At 44.2% G+C, this 20,370-nt stretch overlaps 1 protein-coding gene across 2 annotated transcripts in view; it reads right to left on the reverse strand.

Moving 5' to 3' along the window:
- The window catches only part of ADAMTS9 (ADAM metallopeptidase with thrombospondin type 1 motif 9), a 211,691-nt gene that overhangs the window by 187,056 nt on the left and 4,265 nt on the right, over positions 1-20,370 (reverse strand). For both annotated transcript variants that reach the window (XM_048491555.1, XM_048491554.1), the window contains exon 3: positions 17,849-18,008. In XM_048491555.1, the coding sequence (XP_048347512.1) occupies positions 17,849-18,008 (160 nt within the window). The remainder of the gene's footprint in view (positions 1-17,848; positions 18,009-20,370) is intronic.

Consider the following 20,370-nt stretch of genomic DNA (forward strand, 5'->3'; position numbering starts at 1 on the left):
CCTCCCTCTGTCAGCTGGTTTGCTCCACCAATCACAGCACAAGTCAGCATACTCAATCAGCGTGCTATCCACTTCCTAAGAAGATTTTCCCTTGCACTCTGTGACTTTTCTTTGTTTCTCTGACTACACTACTATAACTTGTGAAGTGCATCACAGCATCTAACAAGTGTTCCTTGAGGGACAGTCTTTAGACTAGATTAAGTCTGTACTGCAGTCATTCTGTTCACTGAAATAAATTATAGCTGGTTGTAGTCAGCATTCTCCAAAATTTGCCAGGAAGGGAAAGTTTTAATTATGCAACCCTTTTGCTGTGATTATGTCTACAAGAGAGTGTCACTGAATTTCACAGCCACATTCTTCCTCCTTTAAGACATCTTCCTTTTTTATCTCAAGGTTGTTGTACCTACTCTTAGAAATCAACAAAAAATATTGTTCACAACAACCAAGGCCTTTCGATATATTAGGACAAAATCTTTAATAACTTACCCTTCTGCAGCATTTCAGCTTTCTAGCAACAGTCATACTGACATTACAGGTAACACAAGTGACCCTTGAGCATAAAAAGGTGAGACCTTTCAATGGCAGTGCCTTAACTGTGTTTGTAACCTGCTGTCAAGTCATAGCCGACTTATGGCAACCCAGTAAGGTTTTCAAGGCAAGAGACTAACAGTGGTGGTTTGTCACTGCCTTCCTCTGCCTTAATAGTAACCTGACACATAAAATTAGATTAATCTTTACTCATCATTTACCTCCATACTAGGGGGAAAAACTTTCATCCACTGTATTCTTTCCAAGAAGAAGGAGAAGGAGAAGAGTTTGGATTTATATCCCCCCTTTCTCTCCTGCAGGAGACTCAAAGGGGCTTATAATCTCCTTGCCCTTCCCCCCTCACAACAAACACCCTGTGAGGTGGGTGGGGCTGAGAGAGCTCCGAGAAGCTGTGACTAGCCCAAGGTCACCCAGCTGGCGTGTGTGGGAGTGTACAGACTAATCTGAATTCCCCAGATAAGCCTCCACAGCTCAGACGGCAGAGCTGGGAATCAAACCCAGTTCCTCCAGATTAGATACACGAGCTCTTGACCTCCTACGCCACTGCGTAGTTTTTATTGTTTATTTAGCAAACTTATATGCTACATGTCCAGACACCTACTCAAATCACAGATAAAACCAGTAATAGACTCATTAAAAAGAACACGATATTCAAACCAAACATTTTTTTAAAGCCAGGGCATAACAGCAACATAAAAATATACTGAACAGCCTTAAAAAATCAATAAAACAGTCCCCACACTAGAGGCAGATAAAACGATTTTAAAAAGGATTACAAATCCTTTAATTAAAAGCCTAGAAAAAAAAGAAGTGTTTTCACCTGGCACCTAAGGTGTGCACCAGGTGAGCCTCCAGGGGAAGAAGAGGCATTCCAAAGGTGAAGTGCCACCACTGAAATAAGCCCTGTCCAGAGTAACTGGGATGGATAGTATTGAAGGAGGCAGTGACCCTAAGCGGTTTAGGGCCTTAAAGGTGAGAACCAGCACTCTGAATTGCAGCTGGAAGCAGACTGGCAGCCAATGCAGATCTTTCAGTGCACAGGTGATATGACCTCTGTAGCCAGTCACTGAAAATAGCCTGCTACATTCTGGACCAGTTGAAATTTCCAGCTTTCAAAGGCAACCCCTCAGTTAAAAGCCCAAAAGTGGCCTGACACCATAAGCAAGAAGTGCTGTACACATGTAGACTTTCACTTCCTTGCCCGAGTAACACCTCAAATTGTGAGACTTTTGTCTCCTGCCTCTCAACAAAGTCTGAGGCAGCTCATAAACTAATAATAATAAAATAAAAGTCTCTTTCATCCGCTGTAGAGCAAAAGTAGAGTCCTGGTGGAAACAGGAGGTGAGGAAGTGCCAATGACAGCTCAGACACAAAAGAGGACCAGGTTTAATAATGTGTAAGAATAGGGATTTCATCAGGTACTGCGCGGCTTGTTATGAATGAGTGCCTTTTCTACTATTCTTTGCTGTTCCTCCTTCACAGTAATGACCTTAAAGATGTGCGAGAGTTGTTGAGGTTGCTGAGTGGCAACTTACTAATAAAAAAGGTAGTGGAAAGAAGGCATGAAAGAGGAGAAGGAATGATAATTACGGCCTTCCCTTATATTCAATTCTGAAGTTTTCTTGGATGACAAGGAAGTTAAGGCATCATGGAATGCAACTTTGAAAATCCTGGCTCTTTCCTTAGGGCGGAAGCTTCCATAATAACAAAGGTGTCTTTTCAGTTCAGCTTATCTCTAAATGCGCCCATTATAAATAGTCTCAAGGATTTCAAAAGACCTTTTGATTTAAAGCTAATGAGAATTGCAAAAGGCTGAAGATAGTGGAAACCAAAGACCTATTGCACTGACCTTAAACACACACACACACACAAGTCCGCAGCAACAGGCTGAAGTAACCCAAGCTCCGCCATTCCGCTAATGTGTTTTGCCCTTGGTTTTATGGGGCCGTTTCTAAGAAGGGTTCCATTTCCATGCCCAGTCAAGTGCACAGTCAACAAAAGGGGCCTATGCTTTCTGCAATGGGACTTCAAAACAGAAAACTTGTCACAAAGGCACAACTACAAAGAAGAAGGGAGAATGTGCCAGCTTTTTCTCTTTGCCCTTCAAGGGGGTTTCAAGAAATCTCTGCTCTCATTGCCCACAATCCAGCGAGGCGGTGCGCGTGTGGAGGAAACAATGACAGCCACAACTGAAGCATTTTTAATCACAAACTAGCAAAACATAGTGATGGCTGCTGTCAGGTTAAACAAACCAGTTCTTTTTAAAAGCATCAACACACATTTACCTTATGGAAAAATGGATGTTCACTTAATTTTCCCAGGGGGTTGGGAGAATGAAATGCAGCTCTGATCTTTTAGTGTAAAGGCAGTGAGATAAATTCCCTTCTCAGTTACTTTACTTGAAACAGCTCAAGTTCCCTAGAGGCCAGCTGAGGAGTCAGCCCTAATAATCCCCCCCACAAAATCCAGCAGTTCGAAGGACCAAATCTTGGGCAGAGGGGATATTATTTTAAACAGATCTTTTCAAAAAGAGCTCCTGTGGCAAAGGTACCCCAACTCTCCTGTTGTTCTAGATGTATATTTAAATTCTGCTTCGTGAGGTGACAAACATTCTACCCTACATGAAAATTATTCGAACCAGATTTGGATTGACTCTCTCATTAAGGATTCAATTTTTTTAATTGAATGTTTTACGTCTGAAGTACTACTGTGTGATTCTTTCAAGCTGGTGCGCCTCAAAGAGTTTTGATGTTCATGGAAGTGAAGAAAGAAAGGATCTCAGACAAAGCCTCAGCTTTTCTGTCACCTCCATTTCACCTTATCAGTCACTGCTGGGAGGGAGGGAAAGACTTCGGCGTCAGATCCTATATATTCTCCCAGAGGCTGGCACCACGCTGGGAACAATTTCAGTCTCTTGCCACCGCAGTGAGAATTGGAGGAAGTCCTTTTATTCCCGGTTACAACCCTTTTAGCTCTTCCTCAAGGAGGCGAGGCCTCTGATCCACCTTCCTACTCGTAAATGAGAAGAGTAATGTTAGGTCACTGGAGTGGCTGGCCTTTTGTGAACACTTCACCTCTCTCTGAAAGAGCTATGACACACTGGGATTTCAAGCCCTCACATCTATTCTCTTGCAATCCTTGCTCTGATGTAGCTGTTTTAAAAGGCAAGATAAGCTACAAGCAGGCGGGCATCCCACTGGCAGAGTCAGCCTGAGCCAACTCGATTTACTCGTCGTTCCAACATATGAGAAAATAACTTCTTATCAGCTGCTGCAGCCAGACACAGACCTCACTGCAATACCAAACAAAGGTCAAAGGAAAAAATGGTGTGGAGGAAGAAAGGGAGCAACCTGTATTATCCATTTTCAAAAAAGCATAAAAGGTGAAGCTAGGGAGGAAAATGAGTAAGCATAAGGAAAGGTCAACTGATAAGAAAACAGAAGTTTAAAATCATTTACGACACTGAGAAGGAAATACGAAAGAATGTTAATTAACAATACAGACTTCAGGGCGATTTCGCACTTGAGAATTGACATAGGGTCGACTCATCGGGCTGAAAGAGTCGGCCTATGTCAGTGGTGGCGAACTTTTGGCACTCCAGATGTTATGGACTACAATTCCCATCAGCCCCTACAATTGGCCATGCTGGCAGGGGCTGATGGGAATTGTAGTCCACAACATCTGGAGTGCCAAAGGTTCGCCACCACAGGCCTATGTCAATCCCCTCGTAACTTCCCACAGCAGCCAAGAAGGTTGTCCAGCCAGAGCCGAGTTCAGAGGGTGGGATCACCTCGGCAAGTCATTCACTCGTCATGCCTGATTGGCTGCTGCGTTCGGGCGTGAATGCGAACATGCATCCCTTTTTTCCCAATTTTTTTTAATGTTACAGTTACATAGCGTCAGTGTTATACGGAAGTGGGGGGGGGGGGAGGCATGCTTTTTGCCGGCGCGAGTCTTCCGTTCTGTGCATGCCCAAAACATTCGTCTGTGATTGGCTGAACGGGCGAATCGACCCGACAAAGATTCCCTACTCCCATCAGCTTTGCTTGAGTTCAACCTAGCTTCGCTGGTTTACCTCACCTCGGAGGTGGAGTCGAAAATTTAATGGCAGAACGGAGGAGAGCAGGACGAACCCACGTCGGATTCACCAGATGTGGGGAGCACTTGGGTTGAACGTAGGTCGAACTTGAGTTCACATGGTGAGTGCGAAATCGCCCACAGAATGAAGAACCAGCACAGGAAAATTAAGGGCTAGAGAACTAAAGCAAGCCACTACAAACAGCATTCAGTTTTATGACAAGAGCTAGTTATACATGAAGTGATCTAACTAGTTATCGATGGCCTTCCCTGGCTTCCAGGCCCAGCACTTTACATAAAACTTAATCAGAATTTCTGCTGGGTGCTTTGGAAGCCAGGCTGACTCATCAAAAACTGCAGATTTCTGAACCCATGTCAAATCCCAAAAATGCAATACTAGGGCCAACCAAAATAGCAGAAAACTATGTCCAAAGCAAGATAGCGCTGCCGTAAGCCCTGAATGCTGGAAACAAGAGAATTATGAAGTATTGGTACATGCTTACTTAAATGATGTGGCTTGAACAGCCAAAAGGCTACAATCAGCATCACACTAATATAATCCCCCAAATTAACTCCTTTCACAATTAATTACCATATGCAAAACAAAAAATTCAGCACAGGTATCCACAAGATCGGGACTTGACCCTGAGATAGTCTACATACCTAAGAACTTTGGTCCCTTCCTGCGTTAAAATAGTGAAAAAGATACCACTATGATAGTTCCTACTGTAGGGAGGAGATTTCCTTTGTAACCGTGTCCTCTGTTCTGTACCATCTACTTTTCCTACTATTTGTTTAAACTTGAAAGCAATAAGGGGCATTCCTAGCCACTCTATCCTGAGGGTAAGTATAGCTTCTAAAACCAAAATCCACACACTTAAACTGTCAAAAAGCCAACAGATATCTCTATCGCCTCACTCTCCTCACAGAAGCATTCTCATCTGCGGCCACACCTGCTCTGTTCTTCCTCATTCCGGGGAATCTGAGGCCTTCTGTACCTGCATTATCTCTATCAGATGAGAGGCGCATTCCCGACTTCGCCCTGCCATGCTAGAGGGGACACACTGCCAATCCAGAGTGAGTTCCCACCGGGAATCTCCTTTAAACTGTGTCACAGAGACCCGATTCTGGTCAGGACCAACAAGCATAGGGAAGCAACCTGCATTAGAGGGGCATTATCTGCCCATATGCCCTAGCACCATTTTAGGTCAAAAAAACAGTGCACTCCATGCCAATTTATATTGTATAAAAGAAGCTTTGCCGCCAGGATTTGAGACTTTCACTTCCTTGCCCTAGTTAACACCTCAAAATGTGAGACATTTATCTCCTGAATATAAACATATTCTGAATGTTTATTACCAGTGGGATTTTATTTGGAATGATGTTCAGTTCTTGATAAGGCTAAGCCAAAGCGTCCACGCATTTCAATTTTCATCTCAAAACTGGTATGCTGGACAAGGAGGAAAGTCTTTCATTGAAGAAGTATGCAAATTATGCAGACATGGAAACTGTTTTGCTGCTTTTCTGTCCAAAGCCTGGATGCAAAGGACTGCTTAGAAAGCACTGCACAGGAAGCCTCAAAGAGCTGTTTATTCAGGCGGTAGGCAGCTGTGCGATCCCTGAACTTGCCCTGGGGGGCCACAATGAGGGGAGGTTCCAGATCTTTGAATCATGGCAGTCTGTCCTCACAGATCAAACTCAGGAAAACACCATGGATTCAAATGAGGGGAAACTGTGCACAGGCAGCAATCCCAGGTATGTTTATCAGGGAGAAAGCCCTGGGGAGCATAATGGAGCTTCTTCTGAATGAGCATGGGCCCTTTCCGCACACGCAAAATAATGCGTTTTCAAACCACTTTCACGACTGTTTGCAAGTGGATTTTGCCATTCCGCACAGCTTCAAAGAGCACTGAAAGCAGTTTGAAAGTGCATTATTCTGCATGTGCGGAATGAGCCATGGATAGGATTGAACTGGTATTAATTTTTATAATTATAGGTTTACAGAAGTATACATTTATGGCATAGTGTATATAGTGACAGCCAGTCTTATATAGTGGTTAGAGAGTAGGGTCTGGAGGATGCAGATTCTAATCTAACAAAGAAGAACAAAACACTCTCCAATGGCCAATGTTGTGAACGTGATTTGATGTGATACAAAGTGCAACAAATACAGATGTGCAAGTAATACAGATGAGCAGTAGCAGTGTGGTGGTTAAGAGCAGGTGCATTCTAATCTGGAGGAACCGGGTTTGATTCCCTGCTCTGCTGCCTGAGCTGTGTAGGCTTATCTGGGGAATTCAGATTAGCCTGTGCACTTCCACACACACCAGCTGGGTGACCTTGGGTTAGTCACAGCTTTTCGGAGCTCTCTCAGCCCCACCCACCTCACAGGGTGTTTGTTGTGAGGGGGAAGGGCAAGGAGATTACCAGCCCCTTTTGAGTCTCCTACAGGAGAGAAAGGGGGGATATAAATCCAAACTCTTCTTCAAACTCAGAAACAGACAACCCAAACCCTTCTTGTATATACTACATCATACATGGAGTATCACTTACAATTATCAACTAAGCACAGCTTGTTTGTGAGTTTGTACATCTGTACTACTTTGTTGCACTTTACATCACGTTATAATTAATCACAACATTGGCCATTGGAGAGTGTTTTGTTCTTCTTTGTTAGATTATTTGGCTTTAAACCTCCCACTGTCAGGGAACCTTCTCGGCCTAACTGACTTCAGAAGATGGGTGGAACACAAACGTTCACCTGTTGCAGATGCCATCACAAACAGTAGTTCTAAATTACAGGGAATGTTAACTACTATGCATTCCTTCCTAATAGTTACTGATGTACCTTCTGCGAAATCCTCAAGTTTGCTTAACAAGCACAGCTACTCTGATGGCTACTGTGGTAGCTGGTGATAGAGAGTCCCATGAGTTAGTTTAAAGCTACGGGTTGTTTCTAAGTGTCACTTATTTGCTGCAAGTCCAACAGATGTCAATTTTACAGGGTGGTATAGTGTTGATGAAACTTTTCTGTAGTCAGCAGCCAGAGCACACAGTCCTTGAAAATGAAGCTGGAGGCCGCACGCATGACACTGACCATCAGTTTATGCCAGATTCCAGGCCCAATGTGTTCTGGAAGACCACAGGATGATAATTGCAGCAGACATGACCTACCATAAATTAGAAAGGCAAAGATAAAACAAAGCATATCAGGTAAAGGACAGGGTCTGTCCAACCCTCCGGGAAATACAATCAGAAGTTAAGTACCAGTTCTGGAAAATAATGATGTAAATAATAATTGGTACATATTGTGAGAAAGTGGATTTTGAAAAACAAAAGCATCCTGTATTTCACAACGTTATGACTCTGCGACAAATCTAACTCTACTCTTCTAAAGCGTTCCTTTGAAACTATTCTTCATGTCTGATTCTCTGCTGGATCTCAAGCAGGCAAACTATTGAGCAGATCTTTTCTTCCCCTTTCTGAACATCACTCTTGAATCCTCCCTTCCCCAGATCACGAAAGACACAACTTCTGAATTCTGCAGTGAGCAATTTCTCCTCTTTATTAAAGATTATTTTTAAGCACACGGTCTCCTCCTCCTTCCTCCTTCACTTCCCTGCCCATATCCCCTCCCCACAATAACTGGAAGTGTTGAGATCAAATTCTATTTCAAGCTATACTTGAAAAGCTATACAACAGGGACGCAGAAGTGAAGGAGCACTAAAATTGTCACTTGTGTGTACCTGTGAGTATTGGTTGTAGCTCTTTCCAGCCCAGAAAACCACAACTGTAAAAAGCACTTAGATTTTCTTGCCCAACTGTAAAGCAGGGTTAAAGTGGTGCTAACCTGAATATTGTGAGAGTATTTCTAGTTCTGGACAACAATGTCCAGCCTATTGGGCATTACCTCAAATTTGGGCATGCAATCTGGTGGTTGTCTGGCACACAAGCTGACCTAGATGATGATGATGATGATGATGATGATGATGATGATGATGCTTCTTCATCATCAATTGTATAAATGTGATTTTAAATTGTATTTATGTATGATGTAAGACACCTTGAGTCCAGTTACCAAGGAAGGGTGAAGTATAAAAAAAATGGCTATTCTATTATTAAAGACATTTTGGCGTCTTCTGGATCAATAGACAAAAGACAAAATGTGAATAGTTTTCTACTTAAATTATTTTGGGGAAAGGCCCATTCCACCTTCCCTTTGTTGTAGATAAAGAAGAAAACTGTAGGCATAATTGACAGGACATCCCTTCCTTTTGTTCTATGATTCTGATGGACAAGACTTTAGGCAGTAATTGGTAGCTCTACTTGTATGTTTTGAATCATCAGGTTTAACTAGCTTCTAAAACTAAGCAGTTTGAAGGAAAAGTATCTCACACCATCTTGTCAATTTCCAGATGCCTCAAAAAACAACAACAGTAATGTAAGAAAAAAGAACAGAGCTTATCAATCCTTTCCCCAGCTCTATCCGTAAGGTTGACAGCAGCAGAAAAATATGGATCTTTATAGTTTTAAAAAAACTGGAAAACGATATTAGATGGTGCACTAGGCCAACAAAGTCAGAAAGAGCTAGAGTGGGTGGCATTACTTACTTGGAAGATATGTAATCTAACCCCAGATTTGTAAGGGCAAAACACTCTTGAGAATTCATTTCATTTCTTACAAACTCACATATCGCAAGTCTGATATATCGCAAGTCTGATATATATTGTTGGAAATAATTTCGCTTACCTAAAAATCAAAATAAAAGCAAGTGGCTTTTTTATTTTCTTTTTACACAGCTGGGGGGGGGGGGTATATTTCCTATGATACTTTCCAAGGCTCTTTGTGTTGACAGGAGGAAATGCAAAGCAATTGGGGAACAACACAAGTGAAGTGCTTGATTAGTATAATTAACCGCCACTTAACATAATAAGAAACTAAGGTTACCCAGATTTGGGAGACTTGACTATACTAGTGAGCCCAAACCAAAGTTCCCCAGGCCCTTTGATGCATACTTAGACACAAGTAGTTTATTCCGTTCATATCAAGGGTCAGGTCTCTGTGTACATTCACATGATGCACAAAGACCTACTTCTAGCACTGACTGGAACATGACTGGAAAATTTGGGAATATTTAGACTTGCAATGAACCCACTTCAGATGGGCAATCTCCAAGGGAAAGCCTCCCACCTTGGGCTCATAGGAGAAACAGAGGGGGTGGGAATGATACTGGGCGACAAACCAACATCACATCTGACTTCAATCAACATTCTAGAAACTCTGCGGCAACACCATAAAGTTTCCAGAGTGGTGGTCAACACGCTCATGTCACACCTGGGTTTTTGCCTAGACAGAGCACAGCATCATTTTCACTCCTTCCCCACCCTCCAAAGCTCCTGGGCAAACCAAGCTGCCAGATGGCATCCTAGGCATATGGGAACTTACTGATAGAGTGTCAGCTCAAGACAGGAGCTGGATAAGGGCTGGCCAAGATCAGCAGCTGCCTGTTCACGTGCGTTCTCAGTGGTGGCTACCATCTTGTGGAACAGTCTGCCTAATGTAGTCAGGAAAGCCCCCTGAACTTCTATCATTCTGCAGAATGTACAAAACAATAATGTTCAAGAGGACATTGAAAGAGGTTAGGACTGTAGGAGAATGAACAGCCTAGAAAGGAAGCTTTATAATGGAATAGGATTACACTCCATTGCAGGGATTAATGTTGATCACTTGCTTTTACAGCATGGTCCTTACCTTGTAATTCACTTTCGTTACTGCCTATAGCACAGGTGTCAAACTCGCAGCCCTCCAGATGTTATGGACTTCAGTTCCCACCATCCCCTGCCAGCATGATGCTGGCAGGGGATGGTGGGAACTGTAGTCCATAACATCTGGAGGGCCGCGAGTTTGACACCTATGGCCTATAGTATACTCGCGTATAAGCCGAGTTTTTCAGCCCTGTTTAAAGGCTGAGAAAATCCCCCTCGGCTTATATGAGTCACCATTTTCTATGCATTACAAGGAGGCTTGGGGCGGGGGCGGGACAACCTCCCCGCTGGCGGGAAGCTGCTTGTTGCTGCCCTCCTCAGAGGGTGAAGGGGGAACCCCGAGGCACCCTGGCTGGCTGGGCTTGGTCAAATCCCAGAAGGCAGAGGGAGCTCCTTATTTGGGCAGTGACATCAGGGGGAGTCACTGTCCAAATAAGGAACTCCCTCTGCCTGCCAGCTGGATTTGACAAAGCCCAGTTAGCCGGCAGGCAGAGGGAGCTCCTTATTTGGGCAGTGACTCTCCCTGATGTCACTGCCCAAATAAGGTGCTCCCTCTGCCTCCCAGCTTCCCACCCTCGGCTTATACCCGAGTCAATAAGTTTTCCCAGGTTTGGGCAGTAAAATTAGGTGCTTCGGCTTATACATGGGTCGGCTTATACACAAGTATATACGGTACTTTGCCTCAATTTGTTGTTCACACTGTTCCCTAATTCTGTAAATACAGTCCTATTGTACTATTTATTGGCTGTTTTATGCTTTCAGACTGCACAATTTATATCCTGCCTTCTACCTTGAGTTTCATTTCAAGGGAAATATTTTTAAAAGTAAACAAAAAAGAATGTCCCACTAAGGGGAAGTTAGTTCCACATTAGTCTAGAACAGGGATCAGGAACCTTTTCCCCTCAAAGAGCCATTTGGCTCACCCTCCCCCGCTCGCCCCCCCACTCGCTCGCCCCCCCGCTCCCCTGCCCACTTGCTCGCTTGCGCCCCCCCGCCCGCTCACACACACACACCCCGCCTGCAGAGCGCCCGGGGCAGGAGGCAAAGCGGGTTGAAGATGGGCCCGGCGGCTCGGCCTGGCTGGCCGCTGGGCGACTGATGCGTCCGCCCTGCTGCTTGCAGGGCGGGTGGAGATGGGTCCGGCGGCTCGGCCTGGCCAGCCGCCGGGAGAGCGCCCGCCTCGCAATGAGCGAGGTGGGCAGGAGGCAAAGCCCATGGCACGGCCTGGCCGGCTGCGGGCGAGGGATGCGCCCGCCCTGCTGCTTGCAGGGCGGGTGAAGATGGGCCCGGCGGCTCCACTTATGGAGCCGCAGAACAGCGGCGGAAGAGCCGCATGTGGCTCGCGAGCCGCGGGTTCCCGACCCCTGGTCTAGAATTATTGCCTTTACGTATTAGAGACACACTGATTGCAAAGGGGTGGCTATGTTACTCTGTGATGAAAATAAAATACAACATTTATTTCAAAATGAGCCTCTGCGAGTCAGCTCACCTCCTCAAATGTTGAAACAAACGTTTAAGGGGTTACCGGACTTTCGCTTCATTGTGGGAAAACACTTTGAAACTGCCACAGTGTTATTTAATCAGCATAACCATTACTTTTGTGGCAATTAAGCTGATCTTTATCTGCCAAGTTTCTGACCTATTGTATGATTCAAAGGAAGGAAATATGGTTGATAGCTCTCATGATTTTTAAGTGCACCTTAAGATATTCCAGGATTTTTAAAAGGCTATATCCATGAGAAATTTCACTCTCATTCTGAAATAGAAGTTCTCTTACTAATGACTACGTGCAGGGTGGGGGGAGTTGAACAACCAACGCCTTTAATTACTCACATTTCCAAGGACATTTTTAAAAAGTATGCTCCATTGTATGGACAATCCAATGAAAACTTTCTTCATGGTTCCGCTGCTAATCTCATGCACACTTATCTGGGAGCAAGCCTACTGAACACAGTGAAAATTTCTTCCAGGTACATATGCATAGGGTTGGAGCAGGACAGCCTCTTGGAGGAGATCTTTTTCCACCAAAAGAAGACTCATTAGAAGAAGGAGGTCATAGGAATCTACCCACAATGCTCTGTCCAGCTATCTGCAGAATCATACCAAAACACCTTCTTCTGCAACTACCATTTTTTCTCCACCATTTCACACTCATAGCCAGAAGTGGTCATTGTCATCTTTCTCTTAACACTGAAGATGTTTTAGAAAGGGTTACTGAACACAAGGTGACCAACACAAGACAGCTCAACATCCAAGCAAGAAGAAAAAAATAGCTCCAAGAATTTTCTTTCTAGAATCATAAGCCCAGCAACATCACACTCTGCTTTGAGGAAATAACAGTAAAGCTGTGGCAGTAAAATTTTAATGTGTGTTTTATCTGTGCAACATTGTCTTGCCTTTACCAAAAAAAAGCTAGGGCAGACTGTCAGGGGAATGTGTGTTAACTTTTCAAATGACTTAAAATTGTCTACAACCTCTCATTTTCAATCAGAAATGAAGAATTTGTCCTTTGAAGCAGCATCAAATGCAAATGCAAAGCACACAGCTAATGAAGGAACTGTGTCCAGTTGCGCCTTAGAAGATTTTCAGAGTATAGATTTTGAGAGTCAAAGCTCTCTTCATCAAATTTGATGAAGAGACCTTTGACTCTCAAAAGCTTATACCCAAAAGTCTTGTTGGTCTCCAAGGTCTTGTTGGTCTTCAAGTTAGTTCCATATTAGTCTAGAACAGGGGTAGGGAACCTGCGGCTCTCCAGATGTTCAGGAACTACAATTCCCATCAGCCTCTGTCAGCATGGCCAATTCTGTCAGCATGGCCAATTCAGCCAATTCTACTGGCGAACCCCACAACATGTGAAATCTGAATAGTTTTGCTTAGGTTCCTATACTTTTATCTCGCCCCTCCAAACAGGTCAAAGTGATGGGCCTGATTCTCCCTTCCTCCAATTCATGTTCTTAACAGTCCCGCAAAATAGGTTCAGCTGAGAGGAAATGTCTGGCTCAAGGTCATTCAAGAGTTTCAAGAGCCAATGGGAATTTGAACCTGGACGTCCCCAGGCCTAGTCCCATAGTCTGATCACTTCTCCACACTGGTTCCCAATATAGTTCCTCTTCCCCTTAAGAACATAGGAACATAAGAACAGGTCAGCTGGATCAGACCAGAGTCCATGTAGTCCAGCTCTCTGCTACTCGCAGTGGCCCACCAGGTGCCATTGGGAGCTCACATGCAGGAGGTGAAAGCAATGGCCTTCTGCTGCTGTTGCTCCCGAGCACCTGGACTGTTAAGGCATTTGCAATCTCAGATCAAAGAGGATCAAGATTGGTAGCCATAAATCGTTACCATTACAGCATCTAATAAAGCAAAGAACAGATCCTCACTTGTAGACATATAAGCGATCTACAGAAATAGCTGAGAGAGATAAACTGTTGGGTCAAGGTCACATTAGAATGTCTTCAGTAGCCAAGCAGTTAACAGCCCTCTGTGGTAGCCATTTCCTCTCATGTCTGTGGCAGTCATTTCAGGCCCTCCTCTTCCATCTCCTACCCCATGCTGGGGTGAATCTGAAGAATTGCAAACACCCCCCCACCCCAATCCTTATCTACTTGCCACAAAATATAAGATGGTCAAAATTTGTCTATATTTAAGATGAGCTTCAGTTTCATTATGCAATCACTCAGTTCAGTCAATCATCATGCAAGTAAGGGCAGGGTACTTGAATCACAGTCAAGAAAGAAGGGGAGTAGTGAGCCTGTTACATCTTTCACTTCCAATCCGTTACGAATATCACAGAAATAAGTTGTTATGTCCCCCACCCTTTGCTTCGTGAAATGTAACACCTCATTCATTTCTCCAATGGCACTGCAATGGAACCAATAAAACAGGACATGTCACATTAATATAGTAATTCCCTCTGTGAGAGTCATGACAACTGTTGGATAGATCCAGAGATAAAGAATTTTTAGAAATAGCATGGAGCAAAATGTTCAGAGTCAAGGGGAAGGTATCCCCAAACTAGTCAAAACTATACTGACAGGTTCCCCAAGCAAAACATTTGGAAGTAACTATTCTTGAATGCCATCATGACATTTAAGAAATATAGGTCTGGATGCTGGTAATGCAGAAACCTTGATTTATAATGGAACACACCAAGCCTAAATGTGCCTCCTCACCTTTGACCTCAACTTTTTAGGGTTTTCAGAGATCCTTTGCTACCAAGTCAGTGAGCGAAACCCAGCTCCAGCAATTCTGCAAAAGTCAACCAATGTACCTAGCTGGAACACAACCACCCAAGCTTCACATTTCCAATGAATTTATTTCTTTTTGTCTGGTTGGCTGGTGACTGTGACTAATGAAGTCAGTCTGCACAAAGGACTCCAGCAAGCTAAGTTCCAGCAAGGATGCTGACAGCAGCCTCTGTTCCTTCTGCCATCTTTTGGGGGAAAGTTGCTCATTAAAGGGGATGAGGTGAGGGCAGGAAAAAAAAGATTGACTAAAGTGATGCTCTTACATCTTAAAGATGGTCCTTGTCCATGCAAGGTATGCTCACTCGATCACTTTATAGAGCCCAATGGTAACTCAACGGTCTTTTGAAAAGGAGGGACTCAGAAATTTCCCTAATGGATGTTAAATCACTTAAAAATAAAACTGATGAACTGTGCAGCCTTAAGCAAAGCCGCACTCTTCTAAACCCATTGACTCAGTCTTAGAAGGGTGTACCATTTGCTTAGGAGTGCACTGAAAGTCCTTTGTGTAAATGGAGCTCAATGACAGGCTATTCAGATGATGGCTCTCATTATTCCAGGTGCGGGGGCAAGGAGGCTAGGAAAAGAGGGGAGAGAAGAGCAGGAGGACCCCCAAATTTTCCCCCTCAGGGTCCTTCCAACTACCTTTGAGTCAGTGTGCTCCATCATCCGCTGATCCAATCTTCCAAGGGTTGCTGAGGAATTGTGCCAGATCCATGTTTCTTTCCAACTGTTCTGAGTCTCCTACATCTGACCTCAAAGAAGGGAGCAGAGACAGCTGGAAGAGAGAAACCAGAGTGGCATAGTCCAGCAGCAACCCTTGGAAGGCCAAACAATAAAAAGCCTTGTGAGAGGGGGACATTCTCTCTGCTCCCCCTGTAGCACTGAGGAGAATATGGAGGTTGCCCTTGTTATACTTCTGCAGTCATTTATAGGTCACTCTTCCCCATAATGGGCTCAGGGTGGCTTACAACAAACACATTGATCAAAATATTAGTGCTTGGCGTGCCACCCCACTGAAGCTAAAACTGACTAATTGAGGGGGATTGGAAAAATAAAGGAAGGAAGGAAGGAAAAGAGAAGGAAGGGGATAGGGAAAAAACAGAGAGGCCAGCTCTATTGGAAATACTACTGCTGCCCTCAGCCATAGGCCTGGCGCAATAGCTCTACCAGGTCCTACCAGATTTCCAGTTACCTCATGTGTTTCTTTCTAAAAAACCTCCCAATACTATTCTCACAGCAATTTCAGGACTACCGTTTCCAGCCTGCACAGATTGCATAATCAGAAACATAACTAAATTCTGATTTTTCCCAAAGGAACACTGTATATTGGGGGCAGGGGGAGAGTAGCAGTTATTAAACACCGCATTACAGTAATTAAGGGGGTACTTGAAGATAGCACAGCAAAACCCTACTTCCAACATGAGCTCTGGATTAGTTTTCAAAGGAGAGAGCTCCCCACTGAAGAAAACTGAGGAACACTGGCCCAGTAGCCTTGGAAACAGGCTGACACATTCATTTCCTTCCCTGCTCCATTCAGGCAGACAGAGAGCACACCAGTGGCTTCCCTGATGTCATCCCATAGGCATATTTGACTGGGTATGTGACAGCACGACGTCATCATGTTTAAAACATGCTCCCAGATTAGCCAGGTTTATATTCTGTACGGAGTAGAACACAAAGGGAACGCTGAAGCTATGAACAGCCGGAAAGAAGGAAATAAACCCCTAAAAGCACAATAAGGGATTTTAGAAGAGGAGGAGGGAGGATTCAGCAATCCTTGAAAATCCCATCTTTGAACAAAAAGTTTTAATAGGAAGAATTCATCTGCAACGTAACATAGCAGTTCCGGTATTTATTTGCAAAAGACACAAAATCACGGCTGCATTTGAATCTGACAGCTAATGAAGTATACAGAAAGACATGCAAGCTGTTTTGGAACAGTCAGAAGGAAGCTATTTTCCTGAGATGCCAAGAAGCAGACAGCTAGAAAGGCAGCACTGTTTCAAAGTTTGAGAAATCCAATAGGTGCAAAGCACCTCATAGGTGTTGCTGTCTAAAATATACTAGCGGATTGCACAACTATACATTTTGGGCATAATTATGGCCCTCTGCCCCAATCTGATGAGTTTTTAAAGATTGTTGAAACAAGTTACAGGCAACTGTAGTTCTCTACTGCTGCAATGATTAAGACAAGGTTATTTCTGTCATTCTATCCACTTAAACCATAAAGAGAGCTGGTTGAGTGGGTAAGACTATGAGGTCCCTGGTTCAAAATTTACCTCAGCCATACAATCCAGCTTTTCACTGAGAATAAAGAGATAATAATATTGACCTACTTTACAAGGTAGTGGTTACTGTGACAAATTACATGCAACATGTTGAACAATGCTAAAACACTATACAGCATGAGCCCCTCAGTAGCTACTGGGACTCCAGCATTCTACCTCCAGTAAAGGTACCCGGGAAGGCCAAATTTCTCTGTGCTGCAGTAGATCTTTTGTTCTCCTTCTTGCCTGCTCAGCTAGAGGGAAATATGTAGGTTCAGTCTTTCACTGATTAATTTTTCAGTATTAACATCAGTGGTAAAATTGTATTAAGACTTTTTTAATAACAGAAACTAGGGTTTAGTGACCAACACATACTCAATAGAGAAAAATCAATTGCCATAGGTATGCTGTCTTTACTATAAATGAGTTTTGACTGCAGTAAGTATTTTATAAAACAGAAATAAATATGTTTATGGGCAAGCTCAGGGAAGGACCAGAAGGATCTAAAAATGCTTTAGAACAAGTTTCAGATGAAAAGCACACTGCAGTGTAGTTTGAATGTGGAACAGCTTAAGTTTCCATGTGCAAGGAGTAAGAGACAAAGGGAGAATTCAAAATATGAGTGATGAAAGGTACAGTTGGGAGCCATTGATCTGTGCCTCCAGGAGATCGATATCATTAGAACTCAAAGACATCCTAGCTGAGCAGTATTACCAAGTTATTAACTCAGGAAAGCTTCTCCTATTAGAAGTGAAAGAAGAAGAAAGCATCTTTTCACAGCACAAGCTCCCTTGCTCCAAAATTACTTCATACTTCTCAGTGTTCTGTAAGCTGCCTTGGGCCCTTGGTGACAAGGGGGTAATGGGGATGGAAGAAAGCCAAAATGTTTTCATTATTATTTATTAAACTCAAACTGAAGCTCTGGGGAAGTGGAAATGTCAAGTACCTGAAGTGTCACAGGACTTCCCGTCCCTTGGAGCATCTGCTGGAGGTATGTTTCTGTAGACCACGTGTGGCTTGGTATGCTCTTCTTCATGTTCTTGTTGGTGAGACGTCAATAATGGTTCTATGAAATAGTCTCCATCATGTGATCTGAACATGCCTAGCTGAGAAGGAATGAGAAACAAACAGTGAAGCTGTTAATAGCACTACGTTGAGGACAGATGAGAGAAGCCACCACACATTCATACACAAACCCTACATTTTCATTTAAACCAGTTTGATACTAAGGCTGGGTCATTAGTCTATGGCTGCCTAATTACATTCATAAACTATAAGTGATGTAACATCCATTTTAAAGGTTTGGGGAGGAAAGCAACCTTAGCATGGTATAATGCAGGGATGGCCAACCTATGGCACTCCAGATTTTCATGGACCACATCCTGCATGTGAGCTCCCAAAGGCACCTGGTGGGCCACTGTGAGTAGCAGAGAGCTGGACTAGATGGACTCTGGTCTGATCCAGCTGGCTTGTTCTTATGTTCTTAATTCCCATCAGCCCCTACCAGCATGGCCAATTGACCATGCTGGCAGGGGCTGGTGGGAATTGTAGTCCATGAACATCTGGAGCGCCATAGGTTGTCACCCCTGGTATAATGTCACACAATCCACCCTCCAAAGCAGCCTTTTTCTCCAGAGCAACTGATCTCTATCATACAGAGAGCACTTGTAATTCCGGGTGATCTCCAGTCCCCACCTTGAGCTGGTGAACCCTAGTTCACCTGAAGGAAATGGCTGCTTTGGAGGCTGGTCTATGCATTGCCCCCTTAAGAGGTCCCTCAGCTTCTCAAGCTCAACCCTCCCCAGGTTCCACCCCACAGCTTCAGATATTTCCTAACCTGGAGTTGCCAACACTATCCTTCCCACCCAACCTACCTTTACCTGCTGCTCTGCTTTCAGCTCTAACTCTCCCTCTTTTCTTCAGCAGCCTCTGCCTAGGAAAACTGCAGCCCGGTTGTGTGGTGTGAGCTTCTGGTCCAGGCCCACTTGCATCATAGGGAACTTCCAAGGACTTGTAGGGTGCCACCTCATTTTTCCCTGTATCGCTGTCCCCACACTACTTCCTCTTTCTACCCTCCTATTAACCCTCAAATCCCCTCCCCTTTCCCTGCTATCCTGGAAAGCTGGTGTGCTGTAGTGGTAAAGAGCAGCTGGACTCTAATCTGGATGACTCTGGGCTAGTCACAGTTCTTCAGACCCCTTTCAGCCCCACCTACTTCACAAGGTGTCTGTTATGGGGAGAGGAAGATAAAGGTGTTTGTAAGCCCCCCTGAGTCTCCTTACAGGAGAGAAAGGTAGGGTATAAACTTAAGCACTTTTTCCTCACCCAGCAAACTTCCAAAGACAGTTGGTGTCATCCACCAACTCATGACCCCTCTCACCATTTACATTCCAGCTTGCCCTACATCCCTTTCTTCAGTAAGTCGAATTACTCATGGTTTAGAATAGAGCTCAGAACACAATTGGTCTCAGGTTTGAGGGATTTGACTTGAAATGAATTTCCCCATCATTATTTTAGCCAGGTTTCAGAACACAAACGACCGTTAGTTTGTGTTCTGAAACCTGGCTAAGACGGTAGTGGGTATTCGACCAGGGAGGTCGTCCCTCAAACCTGGTTAGTTTGTGTTCTGAAACCTGGCTAAGACGGTAGTGGGGATTCGATCAGTGTTAGGCAGAGCATATGGCTGTGAGCGTTGCCACTGTGACCATCAGGACAGAACAGCACACCACCAAGGCACCACCTTTTCTAGAGGTCTTGTGCAGCCGGGAGTGGAAGAGGAGGGGTCTGGATTTATACCCCACTTTTCTCCACTATAAGGAGTCTCAAAGTGGTTTACAAATGGTTTTTCTTCACCCTCCTACCACCCCTTGCTTACAACAGACACCTTGTGAGATAGGTGGTGGGGCTGAGAGAGTTTTGAGGGAACTGTGACTAGCCCAAGGTCACCCAGCAGGCCTCATGTGTCAGGAGTGGGGAAACAAGCTGGGTTCTCAGAGCCCACCACTCTTAACCATTACAGCATGCTGTACAGGTGGCAGAGAACTCCTATACCGCCATGCCTATACAGCACACAGGTGGGCAGAATGGGAGGTACAGTGGTAAGGGCCCAGTGGGTCCTGCCAGGAACTCTGGACCCAAACAACAGCCTTACATTAGCATATGCTGATGCAGCTTTGTACAAGAGTTATGATTGGTTGCATCTCTTTGCTCAGATCAAACCATGACCAATGCTCAACTTCTGTGCTAAAAAGTTCCTGAAATGCAGTGAGTATGGGAGGTAAATCAGGGCAATGAGAAAGGGGAGGGAAGTTAACCTTTTTCTGCAACAGCATTCCTCAGACTGCTTTAACCCTTCGTAAGGAAAAAGGCAGGTGCCCTTAGTGCAGATTAGAACAGGAGCCACTAAACTAAAATTTTACTGACAATGACCCAGCACAAGCTTTTTTGAGCGGGACCTCATTTTACCAG

This window comes from Sphaerodactylus townsendi, linkage group LG03 (genome assembly GCF_021028975.2).
Source record: "Sphaerodactylus townsendi isolate TG3544 linkage group LG03, MPM_Stown_v2.3, whole genome shotgun sequence".
In the NCBI taxonomy this organism is placed as follows: domain Eukaryota; kingdom Metazoa; phylum Chordata; class Lepidosauria; order Squamata; family Sphaerodactylidae; genus Sphaerodactylus; species Sphaerodactylus townsendi.